Below are 20498 nucleotides of genomic sequence, written 5' to 3'. Positions count from 1 at the left end.
AGGGAAAAGAAATATACTCATACCTCTGATGTTGCACAGAGTCTGCCAGGGTGTCCTTGCACTTATTCTATAGTGGAAGCAATTTCAAAAAGAAGGAACTTGTACCTCTCAGGTACTCTCATATACCTAAATAAGGCAGGAATGGAGAGAATCTAGCCAAAGGTGTAATTCAGGCCTCCTTTGATGTAGGAGAGACTTCTTTTTAAAATGTCAGTAGAAGCTAGCTTTCCCTTGAGATTTGGGTTTCCACTTATTTCTCTAAATTGCCTTTTAACATATTGCCCATTTGGGCAATGTAAGAGAACATACATCCACATAATGACAGGCTGCTGAAGGCCCACTCGCACACTGTGTAAGCTGCTCCTGGGGTAACTTCAGTGCCCCTGCACACATGCCCTCTGCACATTTTATTTAATATCCAAGTGTGGCAAACATGCATTCATTCATAAGATCAAAAGAGCAGCCCTTCTGGATCAGACCAGAGGCCTATCAAGTTTAGCATTCTCCTTCCGCAGCGGCCAACCAAATGTCTGTGCAGGAAGCCTACAAGCAGGGGGTGAGGGAAGCAGCACTCCCCTGCTCATAATCTCCAACAACTGGTACCCAGAGGTACTGATTTTCTGACACTCAATGTAATCTATAGCCATCGCGAATGAATAATGGTCATTATAGGCCTTACCCTACAGGAATTTGACTAATCCTCTTTTAATGTTGGCTGTCTTTGGACTTCAAATTCCATTGTTTAACTATGCACTACGTAAAGATGCACTGTGTATTTCCTTTTGTCTGTTCTGAATCTCCCACCTTTTAGCTTCATTGGATGGCTCTTTGCTATTATGACAGGAAGGGACGCAGGTGGCGCTGTGGGTTAAAGCCTCAGCGCCTAGGACTTGCCGATTGAAAGGTCGGCGGTTCGAATCCCTGCGGCGGGGTGCGCTCCCGTTGCTCGGTCCCAGCGCCTGCCAACCTAGCAGTTCGAAAGCACCTCCGGGTGCAAGTAGATAAATAGGGACCGCTTACTGGCGGGAAGGTAAACGGCGTTTCCGTGTGCGGCTCTGGCTCGCAGCGATGTCACGCTGGCCACGTGACCCGGAAGTGTCTTCGGACAGCGCTGGCTCCTGGCCTCTTAAGTGAGATGGGCGCACAACCCCAGAGTCTGTCAAGACTGGCCCGTACGGGCAGGGGTCCCTTTACCTTTACCTTTATTATGACAGGAGGGGAGAGAGAAAAAAAATCACCCAGTGTGCTTTCTCTGCACCATGTGTAATTTTATGAACTTCCATAGCGTCCCCTCTTATGAACTTCCATAGCGTCCCCTCATTTTTTAAAAAAATTCTCCCTGGACTAAATAGCTCCAAACATCCTCTTGTAGGGGGGTTTGGTTTGATCTATAAGCAGCTACAGGATTTGCTTTTTCTTGGCTGGGGCCTATGCCCATTGCATTACTATGGGGTCTTCAACTGAAAATGCTTCATGATATTGCCTCCTCCTATAAATATGGGAGAACCAGATCCAGAGCTGAAACAAGTACCGGAATTGGACAGCCATCACTAGTTGTACAGGGAAAGTTACTACATTTGGAACAGAAGTGACTGTCTGGGGATTCACACACAAGGATAGAAATAAATGTAAGTTTATATATAAATATATAAACTTGGTGTCCGGTGCTGTTCAGCACTTCCAGTTTTGCAAGACAAACATTGGGATCCTTCTGGGATCAGGAAACCTGGCTGCGCCTTAAGTCCCTTGACTGCAGTCACCAAAGCTTATCTTGCAGCCCAATAACTCTGTGGAAGGAGTGCTTGAGTGACTGGCGTACAGATGACAATGGGAATACCTGACAGGCAAAATGGGGGAAGCATAATTATTGCAATAGGAGTAGCCAAAAAAACTCCTCTTGCTGTCCAGTGCTGCTGAACATCTGTAAGCACTTGCTTCCATTGCGCTGTAAAATAGCCTTCTCTGTAAGAGGATTATAACTCCAGAAGAAGGAGGAAGGAAACACCCTGTAATTACTACACACTCAGCTCAGGGAGCTGAGCTTGCTCCTAAATGAAACACTAAGTTTCCAAAGGCTCGACCCTAGAGAGAGGCTCAATAAATTGAATTAAGTGTCTGTCTCACTCGGCACTGTTAATCTGGGCTGGAGTCTCCTAGGGTGTGCTGTTGAGATGGCAGCCCCATCTCTTGCATTAAGCATAGGTTAGTACAGGGATCTATCACATAGCCATCAACGGAGTAATGTACAATGCTACCTTTTTATTTATTTAGGGCTCGGGGGAGATGATTGTGCAAAAAAACAAACAACCCCCCCTAAAAATATTGCCTACATTTTTTTTGAGAGTGCCATTGGCTTTTTAGAATGGATAGCCAGGACTTGGGGGGAAAGGAGCAGAGCAGCTTTTGCAGAAGTGCAGCCACGTTTGCACAGCAGAATTGTCATTCCATCTGTTAGCAGTGGAGGCGAGATAGCGGCAGAAGGAACTTTCCCAAAATAATCATGCTCTCTTCAGCGGAAAAGATTGCAATTGGATGTTTCCCGCGTATAATTTTGCCCTCCAAATGCAGAATGACAAACACAGATGAGCTTAAGGCACATCTTACAAATACTGTAGTGTAAATCATTTAAGTTGGCTTTTGTAAGGCATAGTCTGGTTCCTGGAAACAACTGTATGGGGTGGCTATACAGCAGTAATAGTTGCTAGTTACTTAATAAGAGCAGATCTGACCCTAGCAGTGCGAGTGAAAGAAATGGAGTTAGTGATGAAATCGCATTAAGGAGGCGCATGATATGTCAAGAAGTTAGTCAGATTAGAGAGCTTTGCTAATAGATTAATCTCGTTCAAGTCCATTAACGGCTTGGTTCACAGTGGAAACCCTGTGGATGAGAGATGGTAGGGAAATAAAGTGGACTGTTAAAAGGTGGGGAAAGCACTTCAGAGCGACTGTGAAAATATGTGGGCTCTAAGGCTTTGCTTGCCCCAACATTTTATCATCGCAATTTTAATTTGGTTTTTTAAATCTGTTGCTGGCCTCGAATAATTTTTATGCATTACCTTCATACACATGGCTTCCCTTGTCAACAATTTCATGCTTGTAGGTTTTATTTTATAAGTGCTGAATTAGTTCACCCAAACACTATGCAATTAGGTTGTTATAGTCTGCTTAAAAAAAAGGTTATTGGGATGGGGTTGACCTTGAGATGAATCATGAAGTAATACTGTTACATGCCGCCCCTCAAACTCAGAACAATACTTCTAGGATTGTGGTTTAGCTCTGTTTTTAAGATTTTGGTGGTTTCTTCACTCCCACTAAAGTATTAAGGAAATTGCCTGGGTTCGTAGACACTTTTGGCTGCCCTGTTGCTTTGACTGTATACTTTACATTTGACTTTCTTCAGTAATGTTTTATTCTGGATTGTTTTATTTGATTATTTAATGTGTTCTAAAACATTTTTGAAAATTTCCTTTAAAATATCAAGCGGTACAGAAATAGAATTAATAATATTGATAATTTTTTGCCATACGCTGCCAAATGGGGGGAAAACCACGGTCTTGTTTTTCTGAGTAGGGAAAAAGTGACAAGAGAGGTTCCACATTTGGGGTTGGATCCAGTGCTAGTCCTACTTAGAGTTGAACCACTGAAATTAAGAGACCTAAGCTAGTCATGCCCATTAATTTCAACGGGGCAACTCTGAGTAGCAGTAGCACTGGATACAGCCCTTTAAAATTATCTTTACACGAGAAGTTGGTGCACAGACTCCACACATTTCCAGTCTTCAATAAAAAATTGGTTTTGTTAGTGTTTTATCAGGATACGGTCAGCTCAAAGTATTGTAGGTGTTTCCTTTGAGCCATAGAACAGGAACAGAAACCAACAGTCTAAGCCAAATTGTAGACAGGTTGCGGGGAGAAAAGGCTGCAGCATGGTTTCTGCTGAATTGAGGCTGAGTATTGATACGCCATCTTTATCAAGTTAAAAAGCAATTATCTTGATTACCCAGTGGGTCACATGATCCCAGAAATGTGAAGTTCCGCTGCTGCATCTAGCAATTGTATTCACTATGGACAGCTAACTGGATTACGATTTGATCTGAATTTTGAGCAAAACAGTTTTCCATATCTGTATGCCTTGCTAAACCCTTTTGTAATCTTGCCAGCATCAATAAAGCTTTCCTATTAGAGGTCAGTAGGAAGTTTCCTTCTCCACTACCACACAACAGAAAGGAACTGAATTTAATATTTTTCCACTTAAAGCCAGTTAGCCAGACAGACTATGGAGTCAGTGGCAAGAGTGCGCAATTTAATGTTGGGGGAACGAGCAGTTCCAGCATAGCTCAAGTGGTTTGAAGATGCCACTTGGTGAGTTAAAGAGGGAATTGGAAACTGTGAACAAAGCATAAACCTGGCCCTACATGCTGCACCCATCAGAATCTGTGTTAAGCATCCATCTACCTGTGAGGTGTAGAGGACACGGATCAGACCTTCTCATAATCAGTGCTCACATCATGTAATTCATAGCTGTGGGAGATCTGGCTTTCCATGTCACTGAGCACACTGAGCCAGGAAATCAAGAACCCTCTCCAAGCACACTTTTTATGGCAATGCCCTTGATGCTGTTTCTGTCCTGTGATAATGTTGCTAGGATTATTTTACACTTGTTTCTCAGACGGACACCCATCCAGGCACTGACCAGATCCAGGCCTGCTTAGCTTAAGCAAGCTGTGACCTCAGACCATACGCTGGTAAATAAAAGATGTAGCAGGATAGAAACAAAACTAGTTTATAGATAAATAATAAAAAAAGAAAACATCGTACCCCAGGTTGACAGAGACCAAAGGATTTGACTTTTGGGGCCATATGAACACAAAGCAGTGTAACAGCATTATCTCTAGAACTCTTCATTTAGGGGGGGAAATGTGGTTTTGGATAAAATAATCTGAACAGGACCTCGCAGTGAACCAATGTTGCTTATGGTTCTCCCACCTCTTTGCAGATTCTGTATTATTTTTTCCCTTTATAGACAAGTGTTACTTTTATAACACTAACTCAGTCTATACTAATCAGGGTCATTAAGCTGCTGCCTAAATCATCTTGATTTAGGGTTCCAAACTATGCAGGCCAGATTTATGCAGTTCTTTCTCTGTATGCCTAACCCTACGTTGCCAGTGTATTATTTACCAATAAGGATGTCAACAAGACCGCATGATCCCGTTCCCTTTTTATTCTGTTGCTCTTCTGACATATGAAGTGTTCAGTAATTCTACCATCTCTTCATAAATAAAGCCCAGTAACCGAGCATGCATTCTGCTACTTTCTGAGGTGACAAATACACGATAGAGTAGGGATGGGCAGAAAGCGGGATATACTGGTAGATCTGGGTAATTTGAAGCAGATTGGCAAGGATTATTGACTCCCAATTGTTTAACAATAACAACACCCCCTTCCTGGCCACAAATTATATACTTCTGACACACCAGGGGGCAGGGGTAGTTAGGAGCGGATTCTTGTCTGAAAGGACTGTGACCTCAATTCAGCTCCGGTTCTGGAATCAAATTTCTAGGCTCAAAATTATTTAATTCTTATTCAATGTATTTTGCACCTGGCTGTGATTGGTGGATCTTGGGATTCTAGAACAAAAGAATCAAGGACACCCTGCTAGTCTGAAGTTAAACCATCTCTAAAGGAGCCAACATATCCTCAAGGGGATATGTCCACTCTTATGCTGGACAGAATATGATCCACACTGCCTCAGTCACCTAAGTACTTCAGCTCCCAACTCATGTTACTGCCTGCACACCAAAAAACTCCATGCCTTCAAAAAACAAAGTTCATCAGCCAGCAAGCCACAGAAAATGCTTTTCAACCTCTGTATTTTCCTACCTTGCTTTCCACCAATGAGATGAGAATCTGCTCCATGATGCTATTAGTGGCAGGAACAGAAGTTTGGATATGGCCAATTACTACACCAATGGCAACCCGGGAGAGCTCATAGCTGAGATTCGTGTTCCTGCGGACGAGTTCAATCAATTCGGCGCCTATTGTCTTTGGCACAGATACTACTAGGCTCGGTGATTCATGATCTGCATCCTCTAGATCAGCTGACTTTTTATCTTCCGGGCAAAGGGAGTCAAAAGCCTCTGCTTCCGCCGCAGGAGCAACTGGCACAGTCTCCTTGGCTTGTATGGTCTTCTCGTCATTTGCACCTGAAGCCCCTGCTTGCACGGGCACTTGTGGGGCAGCCCTCTTGGTCTGGGGTGATTTGCTTGCACTCCCATGCTTTCTTTGCCCTGGCGGGCTAATATCCAAGCTGTGCGATGCCATCGTGTGGGCACTTCTGCTGGGGACAGGGGGAGGGGTGTTGCTGGGGCTGGGAGTAGCAGTCGGGAGAGCCGACTCTGTCGAGCCAGTGTACAAGGTATCCAGCGAAGTGGTGCTTACAGAGGAGGCACTAGAAACTGACCGAGAGGTGATTTCAACTGCGTCTGAAAGGCAACGATTAAAATGTCTTAGCAACAGCATCAAAGGAAAGGAGGGGAAAAAACAAACTGCAACAGCAGAGTCCATTAAGAAGCTCATTGTGCATGCTTCCAAAGTAGTTTAACTAGCCTTCCTGGTTCACTTATCTCAAAGCAAAATTGTATTAACTCTCTCTTGAGTATTCCTGATCACTAACCTCTTCCCAACAAGGGAGAAAAAGCTGCTCTGCAGACATGAATTTTCTTCAAAGATCCCAGGGTTTTTATTAAAAAGCATTAATCTGCGGGTGGAAGAGATTTTCCCCGCAGGAATAGATGCACTTTTTTCTCTCTTTCATTTTTAAGCATACAGCTATTACTTTTGAATAATGTTTCTTACATATTTCAAATTACAGGAAGAAAACTGCCCATTGCTGAAGCATCCCCCTTTTCCTTTCTGCAGCTACTTTCAAGCACCAGTTGAGAATGTACTATGTACGGAAGTCAACAACAGAGATCATTGGCTACAAGGTACTGACCGCCACCCCTCTATAACACTCGTGGCTCATGGGCAAAACGTAGCCTGCCAGGGCTGTCCATTTGGCCCACAAGGCTATTTCAGGTAAGTCATGCCCACCTAACATACGCCTGAAGTCATAGGACATTAAGTGAGGTCATAGGATGATGACTGATGGGCTTTGCAAGACCTGCTGGTTGGCTGACAGTCACCAAGTACACGGCTTACAAAGTGCTTCACGCAGCATTTCAGAAGTGCCCTTCAATCAGTTGGAAGTTGGATACTTGGAAAGCACTGTGAAGAGCACTGTGTTTAGACAGGTGTCAATCACCTGGCATCATTATGTTGTCATATGACTGACTAGTATGTGGTCCCATCCGCCTGACAAAACTGGCCCGTGGGGTGGAGGTAAAGATCTGGCCCTCCAGGCCAAAAAGTTCTGCATCTCTGACCTTTAGCTCAACACAATGGGATGTTGGTTCACAAGGTTTATCCTAAAATTGGTCAGAGATCTTCCTCCTGCATGGAATTTCTGGATGCCCTTTGGTTTTCAGTAACAAAAAAACCTTGCATTATATTACGATTCGCTCTTGCATGGCTGGCATTGTTAAGAAGTGGGAACAACCAGTTACAACTTTTACAGATAATAGGAATGGTTTGTACCTAATAAGTAAAATAAATAAATAAATAAATAAATTTATTAGATTTGCGTAATTTATTTTCTTCAGCAATCTTGCTGGTTAAGGCTTTCTAAGTACTATGCTATTTTTGCAGCCATAAACTCATACCTTCACAAACCCAAATACTCAAGGCAAATCAAGCATATATGTACGAACAGTCCAACTGCTGGAATGTCTTGTTTAAGATTCTGCCTGCATTTCCGTACTAAGTTTTATTCCTTATCTTCCCAAAATAGGCTACTATATATCCCACAGTCAGTCTTTCACTGCTAAGACAAGGAAGAGTATATATAGTAAATAGTGACATAGATGAACAACTTGAGAACCTTATCTGTAAAAGGAAAGAAGCAGTGCTTTCAAATGGCAACAACGCTGATTCTAATTCTTGATTAACTGTATCACCCTTATGTTACCCACCACTCTTAAAAACCAAAGGGGAACAGATTTATTCTCAATTCCCAAGAAGATTTTTAAACTGCTAATGAATCACTAACACGCTCTCATTGCCTTGTACTCAGCACACACGCCTAACAGGATCTGGCTCCAGAATATTTCCTTTCCTTTATTTTTTTTAAAAAAACATTGGTAACCTCTAGACCTCCTGATCTCTTTTCTATACAGAGTGGGATTCAGATTCAGATAATTTATTATGGTCAAAGACCAGTAGGACTCAAGTAACGCACAAGTTTAAGTACTATACTTTCTTATTTTTGGCCTAAGTCATAATGCTTAACCAATGTTTGTTTTCCTTACACCAAGTTTTCAATGCTATCATTTGCCTGGTTGCTTCAACAGAGTATAAATTTCCCCTGGGTGACTAGGGCTGATCTAGCATAATTCCTTTGCACCTAATAATCCAGCATGATTAAACTTTAAATAATGAAACTCATTGTATGTGCTCAATCTGGTACTAAGTAAATTATTAGTACCTACACGCAATCTAATACTTTGACCGTCACACCTCAAGCCTCCTATAAGCAATATGAGTTGTTTTTGTTGTATTTGCCTCACTATATGCCTAGTTTAGTAAGGTTCATGGTTCCTTCCAACTTTTTTGGATTTTTAGTTATCTATCTCTGAAGAGGAAACAGACGGAAAAAAATTTGGACACAGTTTCTTCCAAGTGCTCTTGATTCTAGATGTGTTGGAGTTATTGTTATTGAAAATTTCAGCTTGAATCTATACATGCACCTTTTGCTCCTTCTTCACTCCTCCCTTTGCATAAGAAGGGGAAGCAGGCAGAAAGCCGATGGTAACATGCCCAAACTAATGGCTTAGAAGCAAGCCAGATATGGATCTATGGTTTAAAATTCACCTCTAGTTCCCCGACTTGTTTGGAAGGCATTAACCACAGTTGCCCATTTCAGACATAAGGGGAAGCTCTGATTAACTGCAATTTCCTGGTTTGTTTTGCTATGTGCATGAAAGGAAGAGTGAAGCAGGGGCAAAGGGGCTGTGTGTACAGCTATTATAACTATGGTTAGAAGTAGTCAGGACTGACTGAAATCCAGAATGAGCAACCCTGGTCTATGACTTTGGCTCAGCTTCCGACACTCAAACATTTCTGATTACAAGGTGACAAGTGGGTCTCACTGGTGACTTAAAGGGGCAACACTTGGCTTAGGAACCTTAACCAGGGTTAAAGCAACAAATGCTGATTGGTTCTAACCATGGCTATGTTTTATGTCTGCACTGGGCATTCCTGAAGAAAATAGTTTCTGTTGAATAAGGTTGACCCTTTGGATAATTCATTTTTCAAAAAAGCATAGCACCGGAGAATTATCTGCTTTGTTCTCAACAACACTGGGCATTTCAGATTTAATGAACATACATCATTGACAGCCAGCAGTTGCATAACTGACACACCCTCCTGGTAAAAGCTGAAAGAATATGGTTCCCGAGAGCACCGCTTCTACAATGTTCAGCTCCGAACAAAGAGCAGGATGGATTGTTCCCAGAAAGCTCGTTCTTAATTGAGCCCTTCATCATTGCATTATTAGTGGGCTCCCCCTGGTGATCTATGGAATTATCACATCTTGGCCAGGGGAAAGCTGGGATTCTCAGTACACTTGGTTGCAGTACTCCAAAGAACAACAAGAAGTGCTTATGCACCTTAGCCAAAGCAACTAGCTGCACAGAGGCATGTCTGTCATTCAAATACTGCCACGTCCTTTGGGAAAGACCAACCGCTGCCACTTCCAGCTCATCTGAAACTGACTAGAAAGGAAGAAGGAGGTGTGGTGGTTCCCATGAAGCTATTTATCATCAATCTCTTAAGTTCTCTCTCCAAGTTACTACCAGAACCAAAATTCTTAAGGTGGGAGCCCTAGGCACATGTATCTCTCCAACTGATGAACGATTCCAGCAGTTTCTGGAATACCTAAATCTAGCCACAAAGGACACAAACATACACCAATCCATTCCTGAGCTTTCTAAAATACGCATGTTTATATTGTGTGCTTACTCATGCAAATCTTCCCATGATAATAGGACTGGTGGTTTTTGTAAAAAAAATCATACGGGAACAGCCTGAAGTTCTCAACTAGCTGAAATCGTGCTGGAACAGAGGTTTCCAAATTGTGTGCCATGACACGTTAGCGTGTCAGCTACAGTGTGTAGGTGTGTCATGCAAAAGTTCCCCACGTTGCTTCCAGGGTTGGAAAGGGGTTAGCTTAACCTCCGGTTTGCTAGTAAAACAGAATTACTGTGTTGCGAAATGATGCATGTCTAAAAAGTGTGTCACCAACATGAGAAGTCTGGAAAGCTTTCTGCTAGAAGGTTTTAGAACAATTGGAAAAAATTGTTCTAGGACTGCAAGCCTTCTTCTAAGTTCCATGGCAAAAAATACAAAAGCAAAACATTTGGCATAAACTCTTATCCATAATACTCCTTTCCATCTTGTGGAACACACACAGCCGGAAGTAGCTCAGCGGTACGTTACCCACCCTACCCCAGATGTTTATAGGGCCGGTGGACGTGGCTTGGCCAAAACGATCTGACAGTTCAAACGGGGAGGCCTGGTGGGCCTAACCAGGCCTGTGACTCAGAGGATCCCCACCGTGATGTAGACAATACTGAGCTTGACGGACCAACAGCCTGACATACTATAAGCAAGTTTTCCACATTCCTAATAGTTGACAACCAAATAAGTTAGTTGAGCAATGCATCTGATCCTCAGTGTCATACAGCCGCAAAAAGCTTTTTTCTTACTTTTAACAGAGGCAGCCATCTGTGTGTTTTTGTATTTCTCTGGCGGTGGCGGAGTAACGGGAGCTGCACGGCGTGGCTGTGGTGGGATCTAGAAGAAAAGGTTTTAGAACAATCAAAGGAAGTAGTGAAGACAGACACATAAAAAATAAATCTTTTTTTTCCCTCTGTGTGCACAAATTTGTCCCAATATTGCTCTTTTCATTCCTTAAAGATGCCGCTGGAGGATAGCGATGTTAATAATAATCAGTTTCCTCCAAGAGCAAAGCGGAAGCGTCTGAACGTGTCGCTTTCCTCCCTCCCATGGACAAGACAAGCAGCATGTTTAATTGCTACTTTCAGCAGTGCACTGTGTGCTTGTGTTACACAGACCTGTCAAACATGTACACTTTGCCTTCCTCGCAGCCCCTCCACAGAGGCAGCAAACCATGTGCATATTAGATGCATTCGGAGCGATCCATGCAACAAATTATGCTCGCAAAGGGATAAAGACAAAGACTAGAAGCATGTAGGTTTTCTTCGCATTAATGCATTCAGAGCCTTTTTTACTGAGACCGGAAAAAAGTCTCAGGCTAGACAAGGCCATTTACAATGCCATTCATTCCCTGCAGAGGCTCCTGACAAGGAAAGCTTTGACTCGCGCACGGTGCTTAGAGCTCCCTACAGCTAGCACACTTCCAAAGTCACATAATTCTTCTGTGAGCAGATAAGGCTGGAATATTAATTGCATAGCTTGATCAGCAGTGGGGGGAGGGGAGTGGGGCAGAGGCTAGATTAGATAGTCCGTCTGTGACATCTGGATTAGACAGAAGTAGCTCTAGGTCAGCATTTCCCAACCTTGGGCCTCCAGCTGTTTTTGGACTACAACTCCCATCATCCCTAGCTAGCAAGACCAGTGGTCAGGGATGATGGGAATTGTAGTTCGAAAGCAGCCGGAGGCCCAAGGTTGGGAAACACTGCTCTAGGTTTTAAGGCTCAATTTCCTTCTTTTGGGATACAGGAGCAGCACTTCCCATCCGTGTTAGAAACTCCCGTTGTTCTAGGTGCATTTTGCAACAGGGAATTTCATTAGCATGATCAGTTTAGGCGCTGTACTGTGCCTAAAATTTCAGATTAAAACTGCAGAGTGGAAGGAAAGGAGGACCTTTTTCTGCCTCCCTGCTTCCAGCTATTTTATGAAGACTGGAGAAGAGACCCTCTGAAGAATATTAGGGGGGGTGGGCAGGGGAAGGACTAGACCCTGTGAAAAATGAGCGTATTATTTTAGCTGCAGTTCATTCATTTTCAGCTTTGTATTCTTGTTATAAAAAAGCGCACCTAGACATTCCATTGTTGTGCCCATAACCTAGGCTTAAGGCGCCATTTAGCTCCTAGCTTTCATATCTCGGTTTCTAACACTGCTTCCCATTAGTGTTTGTTATAACAAAGGCAGTTAGCCAGCTAGAGAACAGTTTTGCATTTAATGGCACACGTCATCCTGGGCTCCTTAACACAGCCCACTTCCCCAAACTTAAGGCTTTGAGGGGCTACATTGCTACAGGGGCCCTGCACCTGATTTCCTTTATTTGGCCTCATTCTGCTCCTGGAGTTCTTGCCACTCAGGTGGCAGCTGGAGGCAACTCTCTTGACACCAACACTTATTTGCAGGAGTCTGGATCGTGGAGACCAAAAATCTCACCTTTTGGGCCAGCACTCATCTCTTGCACTCTTCTTCCTCATCTGTGTTTGTCCCCTCTCTTCTCTCCCCTTCCCAGAAAAACAAGACAGTCCTTTCCTTATACAGTGGTACCTCGGGTTAAGTACTTAATTCGTTCTGGAGATCTGTTCTTAACCTGAAACTGTTCTTAACCTGAAGCACCACTTTAGCTAATGGGGCCTCCTGCTGCTGCCGCACCGCCGGAGCACGATTTCTGAAACAAAGTTCTTAACCTGAAGCACTATTTCTGGGTTAGCGGAGTCTGTAACCTGAAGCGTATGTAACTTGAGGTACCACTGTACTTATTTAAACGCCTTTATGCATCACCACACAGCAAGCTGCACTGTTTTGGAAATTATTATTTGAGTCTATTTTTGAATTTATCATTTTATGGTCTGCTGATGAATTTATCATTTTATAATGTGCTTTATAAATAAAGTAAAAAGGAATCAAACCTGGCTCCTCTAGAAGCTACACTAGATGTTTGGGACTAAAAGTCATATCATCTCTGGCCACTGGCCATGCCGGCTGGAAATTGAGGGGGTTATATTCTATCAACACCCGGAGGGTATCAGGTTGGGGGTGGCTGCTGCTTTAAAGGATGTTCAAAAGATGTTCATTTGAAGAAAAATGTTCAAATTTTTTCATGTGCTTAGGGCCAGCTTATTTTTGGAACTCCATGCATCCCAAATAGCCAGTCGTTTGCATATTCTAGTGTAAGCAGCGTATTTTGCAGAATAGTGATTTGCAAGTGGCAGCTTCCTGTCAACGGTATACTAGGAATTATATATAAACATTGTTGGTTAAACAGCAGTGGGCAGGAGATAAATGGAAACTAAACTGAAATACAGCTTTTGAACAGAACAAGCATAGCCTATGGTTATGTTTTGCAGAACATTTTACACTTAAGTATTAAAAAGTTAAAGTTAGGGTATATGGAGTTAGAAACTACAACCATAAAATATGTTAACTTACGCCATACTTTGTTTCTGGCCTTTTATCATTCTGAAATCGTAATCCAGAATAAAAAAATAAAAAACAGATAAAATGAAATGATTTTTTTTAAAATGAAAGATACTGTTTAAACAGCTCCATCCCATTCATTCCATTACCATAGTGAGGCCTGTGTGTTTGCCTTCCACAGTCATTCTTTACTTCAAGCCCAGAATTAACAGTTACAGTTCATAAACACAATACTTAAAACCACGATGAAGCTCAAGCTCAGTCCCTTTTTTTAAGTTTAAAGAAAAAAGTGTTACTCATTTGAAAAATGGCAATGGTTACACATGATTCTAACGAAAGACAACAACTCATTTGTTCATTTAGAAATTATGGGTATTCCGTCTCAATAAATATCAGACAGCTGGGAGTTTAGGACATAAAGGATGTCTTTCAAAATACTGGCAAAATGCCTCTTCCTTTCCCCTAAAGTAGGGATGTCCAACAGGTCAATCACAATCTACTGTTAGATCCCTGGGAGGTTTTGGTAGATCGCGGTCGATGGCTTGAGTCCCTTTCCTTAGCATTGGTAAAATGGGGACTGCCCCCCATTGTTGCACGACTTGCAGAATGGAAGACGGAGTTTACTCAGTGAGGCTGTTTGTTTCCCCAGTGATCCGTCGGTGAGTGGCGCTTTTCTCCTTTCTTTGTCCCTAGAGCTTAGGCTTGAATTCTCAAAAATCAGGGCATTCCTCCTCCCTAAAAAACTTTGACCTGAACCCCCAAAATGGGGGCAGATCACTGCCATCCTGTGAGTAGATCGCAGTGTTTTGGGAGTAAGCCACCCCTGCCCTAAAATATTATGTACAGTATATGCACATGCACCAAGTCAACCTAAATCTTCAATCCTGGGCATTCTGTAAACTTTAAAGGCTCTGAAAACTGCTTGGTATGACGAGGAAGCAGCAGAATTTGTTTTTATATTATTTATTTAAGTTACTTCTTAGCAGCGCTCCAATAAAGGATTCTAGGGCAGTGTGCAAAACTGCAAATAAAAGTGCTTCACGCCACTTGGAAACCAACAAATAAACATAACTAAATAAGCCAGGTATTTTAAACTTTCCATTGAAGTCAGCTAAGAAAAGGATCTTGGTTTTTCAATGGTTTCCATCAAACTTCTCAAATCGACCCCTATATGTTCTTTTTTCTTTTCTTTTTTACAAAATGATAAAAATTTGTACTTTAGTCCTGGGTGGTGTTCAGGAAATCTTTTAAAAAACCCCCAAACAGGATGCAACACAGATAAGACCAATATAGTTTGTTGTTTTGCATAAACATGAGTTATTTTTAAAACTTCCGTCTGAGACTTCATAAGATTATAAAGCAACACCTTCATTATTGTTATAAAGGCTGGAAGCTCATCCGCAGGTGTAGCTGTAAGTATGCTTTGCACAGGCAAATAAATATATATTTCTCAAATACATTCCTGCTGGTTGGTGTGCCTGCGGGTAAGAAAGCTCAATAGCTCCTGCTAATCCTCCCCTGTCAATACCCACAAGAATGTTTTTCTCCCAATAGCCAGATTTCTTCCAGCCTCAGAGCCCATGATGGTGGGCAGAACAGTTTTTTTAAATGGCCGGGAGAGGGACATTGTCAATACCACTCAGTGATTGAAGAATTCTCCCATGTAAATGCCCCGTCCCTATTTAGCACTATCAGGCAACGCAAGCTTGGAAACGGCATATTTCCATAATGATGCACAATTCTGCTCTCAATGTTGAAGCTGCCTGAATTTCCTCTGCATCTACCCTTGCTTTGTAGAATGACAAGAATAGCCCAGTTCTGAACATGTTTGCTGCTTGCTGCTTTTCTGGACGTCGACCAGAAGTGAGAGCCTGTGAAATTTCAAAGAATCAGGTCAATTTCACGCTGCTGATGCTTTGATGCTTTCTAAGAGAAGCACCAACAATAACAAGGGAATACTGAAAAGAAATGGGGGGCTTGTTGTTGTTGGTGAATCTACTTCCATCTTCCTTCTCACCTTGCAAGCTGGTTTCATGTGTAAGACCATATCACAGGTCACACCCTTAAATGAGTTCTGATCACTTCAGGTTTAGCATACCCTTGCTAGCTAGAGATTCGTGTGCAAAAAGGAACACATGTCCCAATATCCAGAAAATCCCTAGTATGGGGGGCTGAGAGCAAGCTGTCTAACAGAACATGCTTCCTCCAAGTCCAAGGTTTCTGGGTTGTTATTTTTTTTAAGGATCTTTAAAAGAATCTGGGGAGGGGCATTGGCTCTGCAAGATGTGTGCCCTACGACACGTGTCTTCCAAACCCCATTGCCCCATCCTCAATATCATTTTGGTGGCAATTCCCTGTTTACCTTTGCTAACAACTCTACTTGGGAAACAACGGTGATGACGGTGCCAAAGAGAAGTCAATCTTAACAATCAGGAGAGCTGACAGGTTGGTATTCTTCAATTTGGATCTTCAAAAAGTATTTTCTCTCCAGCGATTCTAAATTCATCATCTGTTTATCACAGTTCAAAGCGCGTTCCATCAGGAGCACACTCAAAAAAGATTGTGGAGGATTTATAGCCAAATTGGGTTTGGGAAGCTTCCTTCCTATTAGTCAAGGCACTTCATGTTTTGCTAGAGCTTCACTGGCACTGAGGGTCATGATGGAGAATACAGATGGGGAGTGGATTTCCATCATTCATTTTTCTGTCTATAAAGAAAATTCTCTGGCCTCTTCCAAAGGAGATCTAATGAGTTTATTTGCCTTGAGTGTAGATATAAATAGATGAAGAAACAAGTTGTTATAGCAAGTGACATGCTCCATTCCATTCAGACGACCTTTTTTATAGTTCCTGTCAATATTAATGTCCTAACAATCACTAAGACAAATAACGTCATTTCTGAAGGAAGAGTCTCCCTGTTCCTTTGGGAGGGAAAGGAAGCCATACTTTACTGGGCCAGTAATTCCAGCAAACTGTACTATCACCTTCAGAACTCAGCCTACCATTTGAAAGACTTAGACAGGCCTCTGAGAAGTCTCAGAATATGTTTAAATGTCTACAAAACTAAGTTTTGCTTCCTTCGTCCCTCCCATTCTTTTTTCCCTAGTGTGCCATGGACCAGCCTAGAACTAATTTTTGTAAGCTGCTCCAACAGTCTTTTTAGAGAAACAGGATATAAATGCCTTAAATAAACAAATCTCTGCTTACAAATCATATTTCCTGTGCTTCCTTCCTTAGTTTATCATCAGCACAGAAAATTTAAGGCATATTGCGCAATGCAGTAAACTGGGGAACAAGCAGTCACTGTAGTTAAAAGAACTAATCTGTCGAAGAATGGGCAAGACAACAAGAAACACTGTCCCAAATACATTTTTCCTACTTATCTGAGAAATCAGTATCTCTTTAAAAGCGAGTTACGAGACTGCTGAATGCCCTAATCTGCTCTCACAAATCTCTCTCCTATTGGCCTCTTCCCGGGAGTTCCCCAAAGTTTTACAAATGAAACCATCACACACAGTAGCCAGGTCTATCATAGGTTCAGCTACTCTATAGTGCTTGTCAACTGTAGTGAACACAACTTAAGAACTGATCTCAAGCTGCCATTCAGTTAATATCACCTGCAGTCACCTCCTTCATTCTCAAAATAGAACACCGACAAGAAGCAGCAGGTGGCATGTAACATATTTTCACCTATGCTCAATAAAATAACGCATGGGGGCTGAGCTTCTAAATAGCTGGCAGGTCCAATAAAAAAGAAGCTTTTTAGTTATTCTGTAGGATCAACACTCACAGCCAGCTATAAATGGTTAAGTGTAAGAGGTAGAAATTCTCTCTTTCCCACCCAAGAAAAAAATTTGACACGATTAGCACATGGAGTAGGTATCTTGTAAGATAAAGGCTTAAATATGCCACAGATCTCACCTGGTAAACACCAACTTCCTCCTCTTGGGGATCTGTGTTAGGCAAGCTATGGTGTCGCTCATATCCAGTCCTGCAGACGCCATTGGGTTGCCTGGCTAGGTCCAGGTGATGATCACTGGAAGATGGAGTCATTCCTTGAGTGGATGGTGAGTGACTTTTGCGGGAAACAGTTTCCTTCCGATGATGTATCAGCTTCCTGGCAACATAAAACAACAGCCATATTGAGGAAGTAGAGCTCACAGGACTGGTCCAGAGTTCCAAAGCTGAAGTCATATTACTGAACTGTGAACACGGACTGACCTTGAAGATCTTACTTCAACGGCAGAATGAATCCAATTCCACTGAGCTATCGAAAGCTATGGGCAGCATTCATCTAATGAGTGCCTTTGCAAGGTCTTCCACTTTCACAACAGGGCTCCCCCACATCCCTGCGCCCATAGAAACTGGCTCTGGGAGGGGCTTGGGAGAACTCCCAGAGCAACATGCAAGCGGGGAGGGGATCATTCCATCTGACAAGTTGAAAAGCTTCCACTGTGCAATGTCGAATTCCTCCCAACGAATTTTCCCATCTCCTACTTATGGTGTGCAAGGTTTAGTATTTTACTATTTCGTGCCCTTTTGTTCATGATTCATGAGATATTTGACGACAAAAAGATGTGCAAGGAAAGAGAGTATCTCTCATGAAACTGAAGTACCAATGTTGGAAAGCAAACCTGTTTTGATTTGCAGGCACCAGACATTTTTAGCCTAGAAAACCAAGGAGTTCAGTTTAGAGGAAGAAACTCTGCAAAGCTCTTTACTTCCCCTCCAATGAAACTGGATTGCAAACAGTGTGAATGCAGCATTTTAAGCTTTGGTTACCACCTTGGAAACGAAGCTTCATTGATTTCAAGATTACACAACTCTTTGGTATCTTGGCACCTGCACATAATTTGTGATGGAACTACTGTGGCTTTATCTTCTTCCTTAAATTTTAATACTTTGATCTGGAATACATACCAATTCTATGGGCACTTCTGAAAAACCAGGTGCTCTGGATTCATAGAGGTGCTTTGGTTGCCAAAAGGATCATCTTATTACAACTGGAAATCCTCATGTTTCCCCCAGGAGGGTGTCTGGATTAGAATCACTTAATCACTGGCAAGCATGCTGACATCTTCCCATTTATATGGCATGGTTTTCTTTGTGACTCTCATATTATCTGAGTTCCTTTGCTGCTGCACATCCCTCCTATATCCCATTCTCCCTACCCTTCTCACTTCTTCTTGCATATTCAAGCCTTTTGTCTTCCTTATTGCTTACCACATTGGGTTGCTTATTCTAGTAGCCTACTGCTTTCTTCTGTTTCCCCCCCTTTTCCTTTATTGGGTGGGCAGGGCTGGGAAAGGGAATGGGTAGTAGTTTTAGCCACCATTATTAGTGCCAGATAACATTCCACCAATTGAAAAACAGATAAAAATATATTACAAAAGAAAGATTGTGTCTGCACATGTCAAGCCCAGATACCCAGCAGCCTTTTCTAGGTGGGACTAACATGAGAAAATCTGTAGTAAATGGATAGTTTCTCAGGGCTGATCTAGAATTGCTAGCAAAATCCTGAGGTTCACGTGTGCACTTTCTACTTTTGCCCTGGACCCTCTCCAGAAAACCCATGTTTCTTTGTCCACTATTGGGTTGTGCTTAGTCCGATTTTTCTGAATGTGTCTGCCTTGCGCTTCTTGGGGTTCAAAGTGGCTGCGAGGAGTTGCTAGCTAAGGAAGCTCTAGGCTTCCAGGACTCGTTGCTCCCTCCTCCCTCTCCATTCTCTGGAGGCACCAGGTTCTTTTTAATGTTTGATGTTTTATCATATCCTATATATGCTGGAAGCTGCCCAGAGTGGCTGGGGCAACCCAGTCAGATGGGCGGAGTACAAATAATAACGTTGTTGTTAGTATTATTTTATTTTTTAGAGAGCAGGTTTTGTGATTATGCAGAGATGGGAAGCAATCAGGTGTTAGCTCCAACAATTCCTGATGAGACTGGAGTACAAAAAAGTGATAGAGCAGGCACCGCTCCATGTGTCTTTTAAACACCTGGCTTGACCCTGAATGCTAACCGAATGCCTTACAGTCATTGGCCCTCAGATGTGCCTTCCCTAAAATTATTTCCATACTGTCTTGAATATTCCTGCTTGCTGTACTTACTGGAGGACATCCCTCTGCTCCAAGTTGTATTTCCCCCCATTCTTCATCGCCGCATTATGAATGGCCTCAATAGCTCTGTCAATAGACTGCAGAACCACATCTTGTTCCAGCACCTAAGGAATGTAACAGGCATTGTGTTAAACACCTTCACTTTCATCTCCCCATCAACACTTATAATGACAACGTGAACCTGACAAGCGTAGCCATCTTAATTCTGTTTTATGGACAGACTTAGAAACTCTCTCATTGTTTCGGTGCTCAACCACAACGTACATTCGTAACAGAAATCAATTCCCTCATTTTGTTTCTTATGGGTATTTGATAAAAGTTTCTTTAAAAATAAACAAAAAATAAACCCCAAGGGGTGTGTGTGTGTATGCGTGTTTTAAAAAAGTAATATACAAAATGGATTCTGTCTGTGCAAGATTTATTGGCGGAGTAGAAAAACATTTGTTTGGAGGCAGCAGAGGATACATCACAACTCCACTCACCCATCTTGGGCCCTGGAGCCCCAGCAATTCATTACATGAAGATCAATGGCAAGACTTCAGAGGCGCAAAGCAGCTCTTCAAATCAATTTCACATTCAAATTGCCACAGTGACTCTTCCACCCTCCACTGCAAGTTGTGACAATTTGAAGCGTGTTTCCATCTTTGCTTGCCTTTAGAATAGAACGAAGGGGCTAGATTCCCACATACCGCCAACACCCATCTTGAAAAAATATAGGCGCAAGCATTGACTTGAAATACGTCAGGCAACCAAACACCTGAGAACAGCTATCCCATGATTCATACTACTTAAGGCTCCTCCAGACAGCCTTTTTCATTGCACGTTCATGATGATTTGTGCTCCTGCTGTTATCAGGGCAGTCATAC

The 20498-nt window shown here is 42.4% G+C and overlaps 1 protein-coding gene across 2 annotated transcripts in view; it reads right to left on the bottom strand.

Annotated features, from left to right (window-relative positions):
* NCKIPSD (NCK interacting protein with SH3 domain) overlaps positions 1-20498 on the bottom strand; it is a 92401-nt gene that overhangs the window by 27910 nt on the left and 43993 nt on the right. The window contains exons 2-6 of one of the 2 annotated variants that reach the window (XM_081899416.1): positions 19624-19736; positions 17441-17636; positions 13533-13562; positions 10865-10952; positions 5883-6484 (exon numbers count right to left, since the gene is read on the bottom strand). In XM_081899416.1, the coding sequence (XP_081755542.1) occupies positions 5883-6484; positions 10865-10952; positions 13533-13562; positions 17441-17636; positions 19624-19736 (1029 nt within the window). The remainder of the gene's footprint in view (positions 1-5882; positions 6485-10864; positions 10953-13532; positions 13563-17440; positions 17637-19623; positions 19737-20498) is intronic. The other variant, XM_081899417.1, reaches the window with a different exon arrangement.

This window comes from Podarcis melisellensis, assembly GCF_964234715.1.
Source record: "Podarcis melisellensis genome assembly, chromosome: 2".
Taxonomy (NCBI): Eukaryota; Metazoa; Chordata; class Lepidosauria; order Squamata; family Lacertidae; genus Podarcis; species Podarcis melisellensis.
The sequence above is the reverse complement of the archived record's forward strand: the minus strand, read 5'-3'. Positions and strand labels throughout refer to the sequence as shown.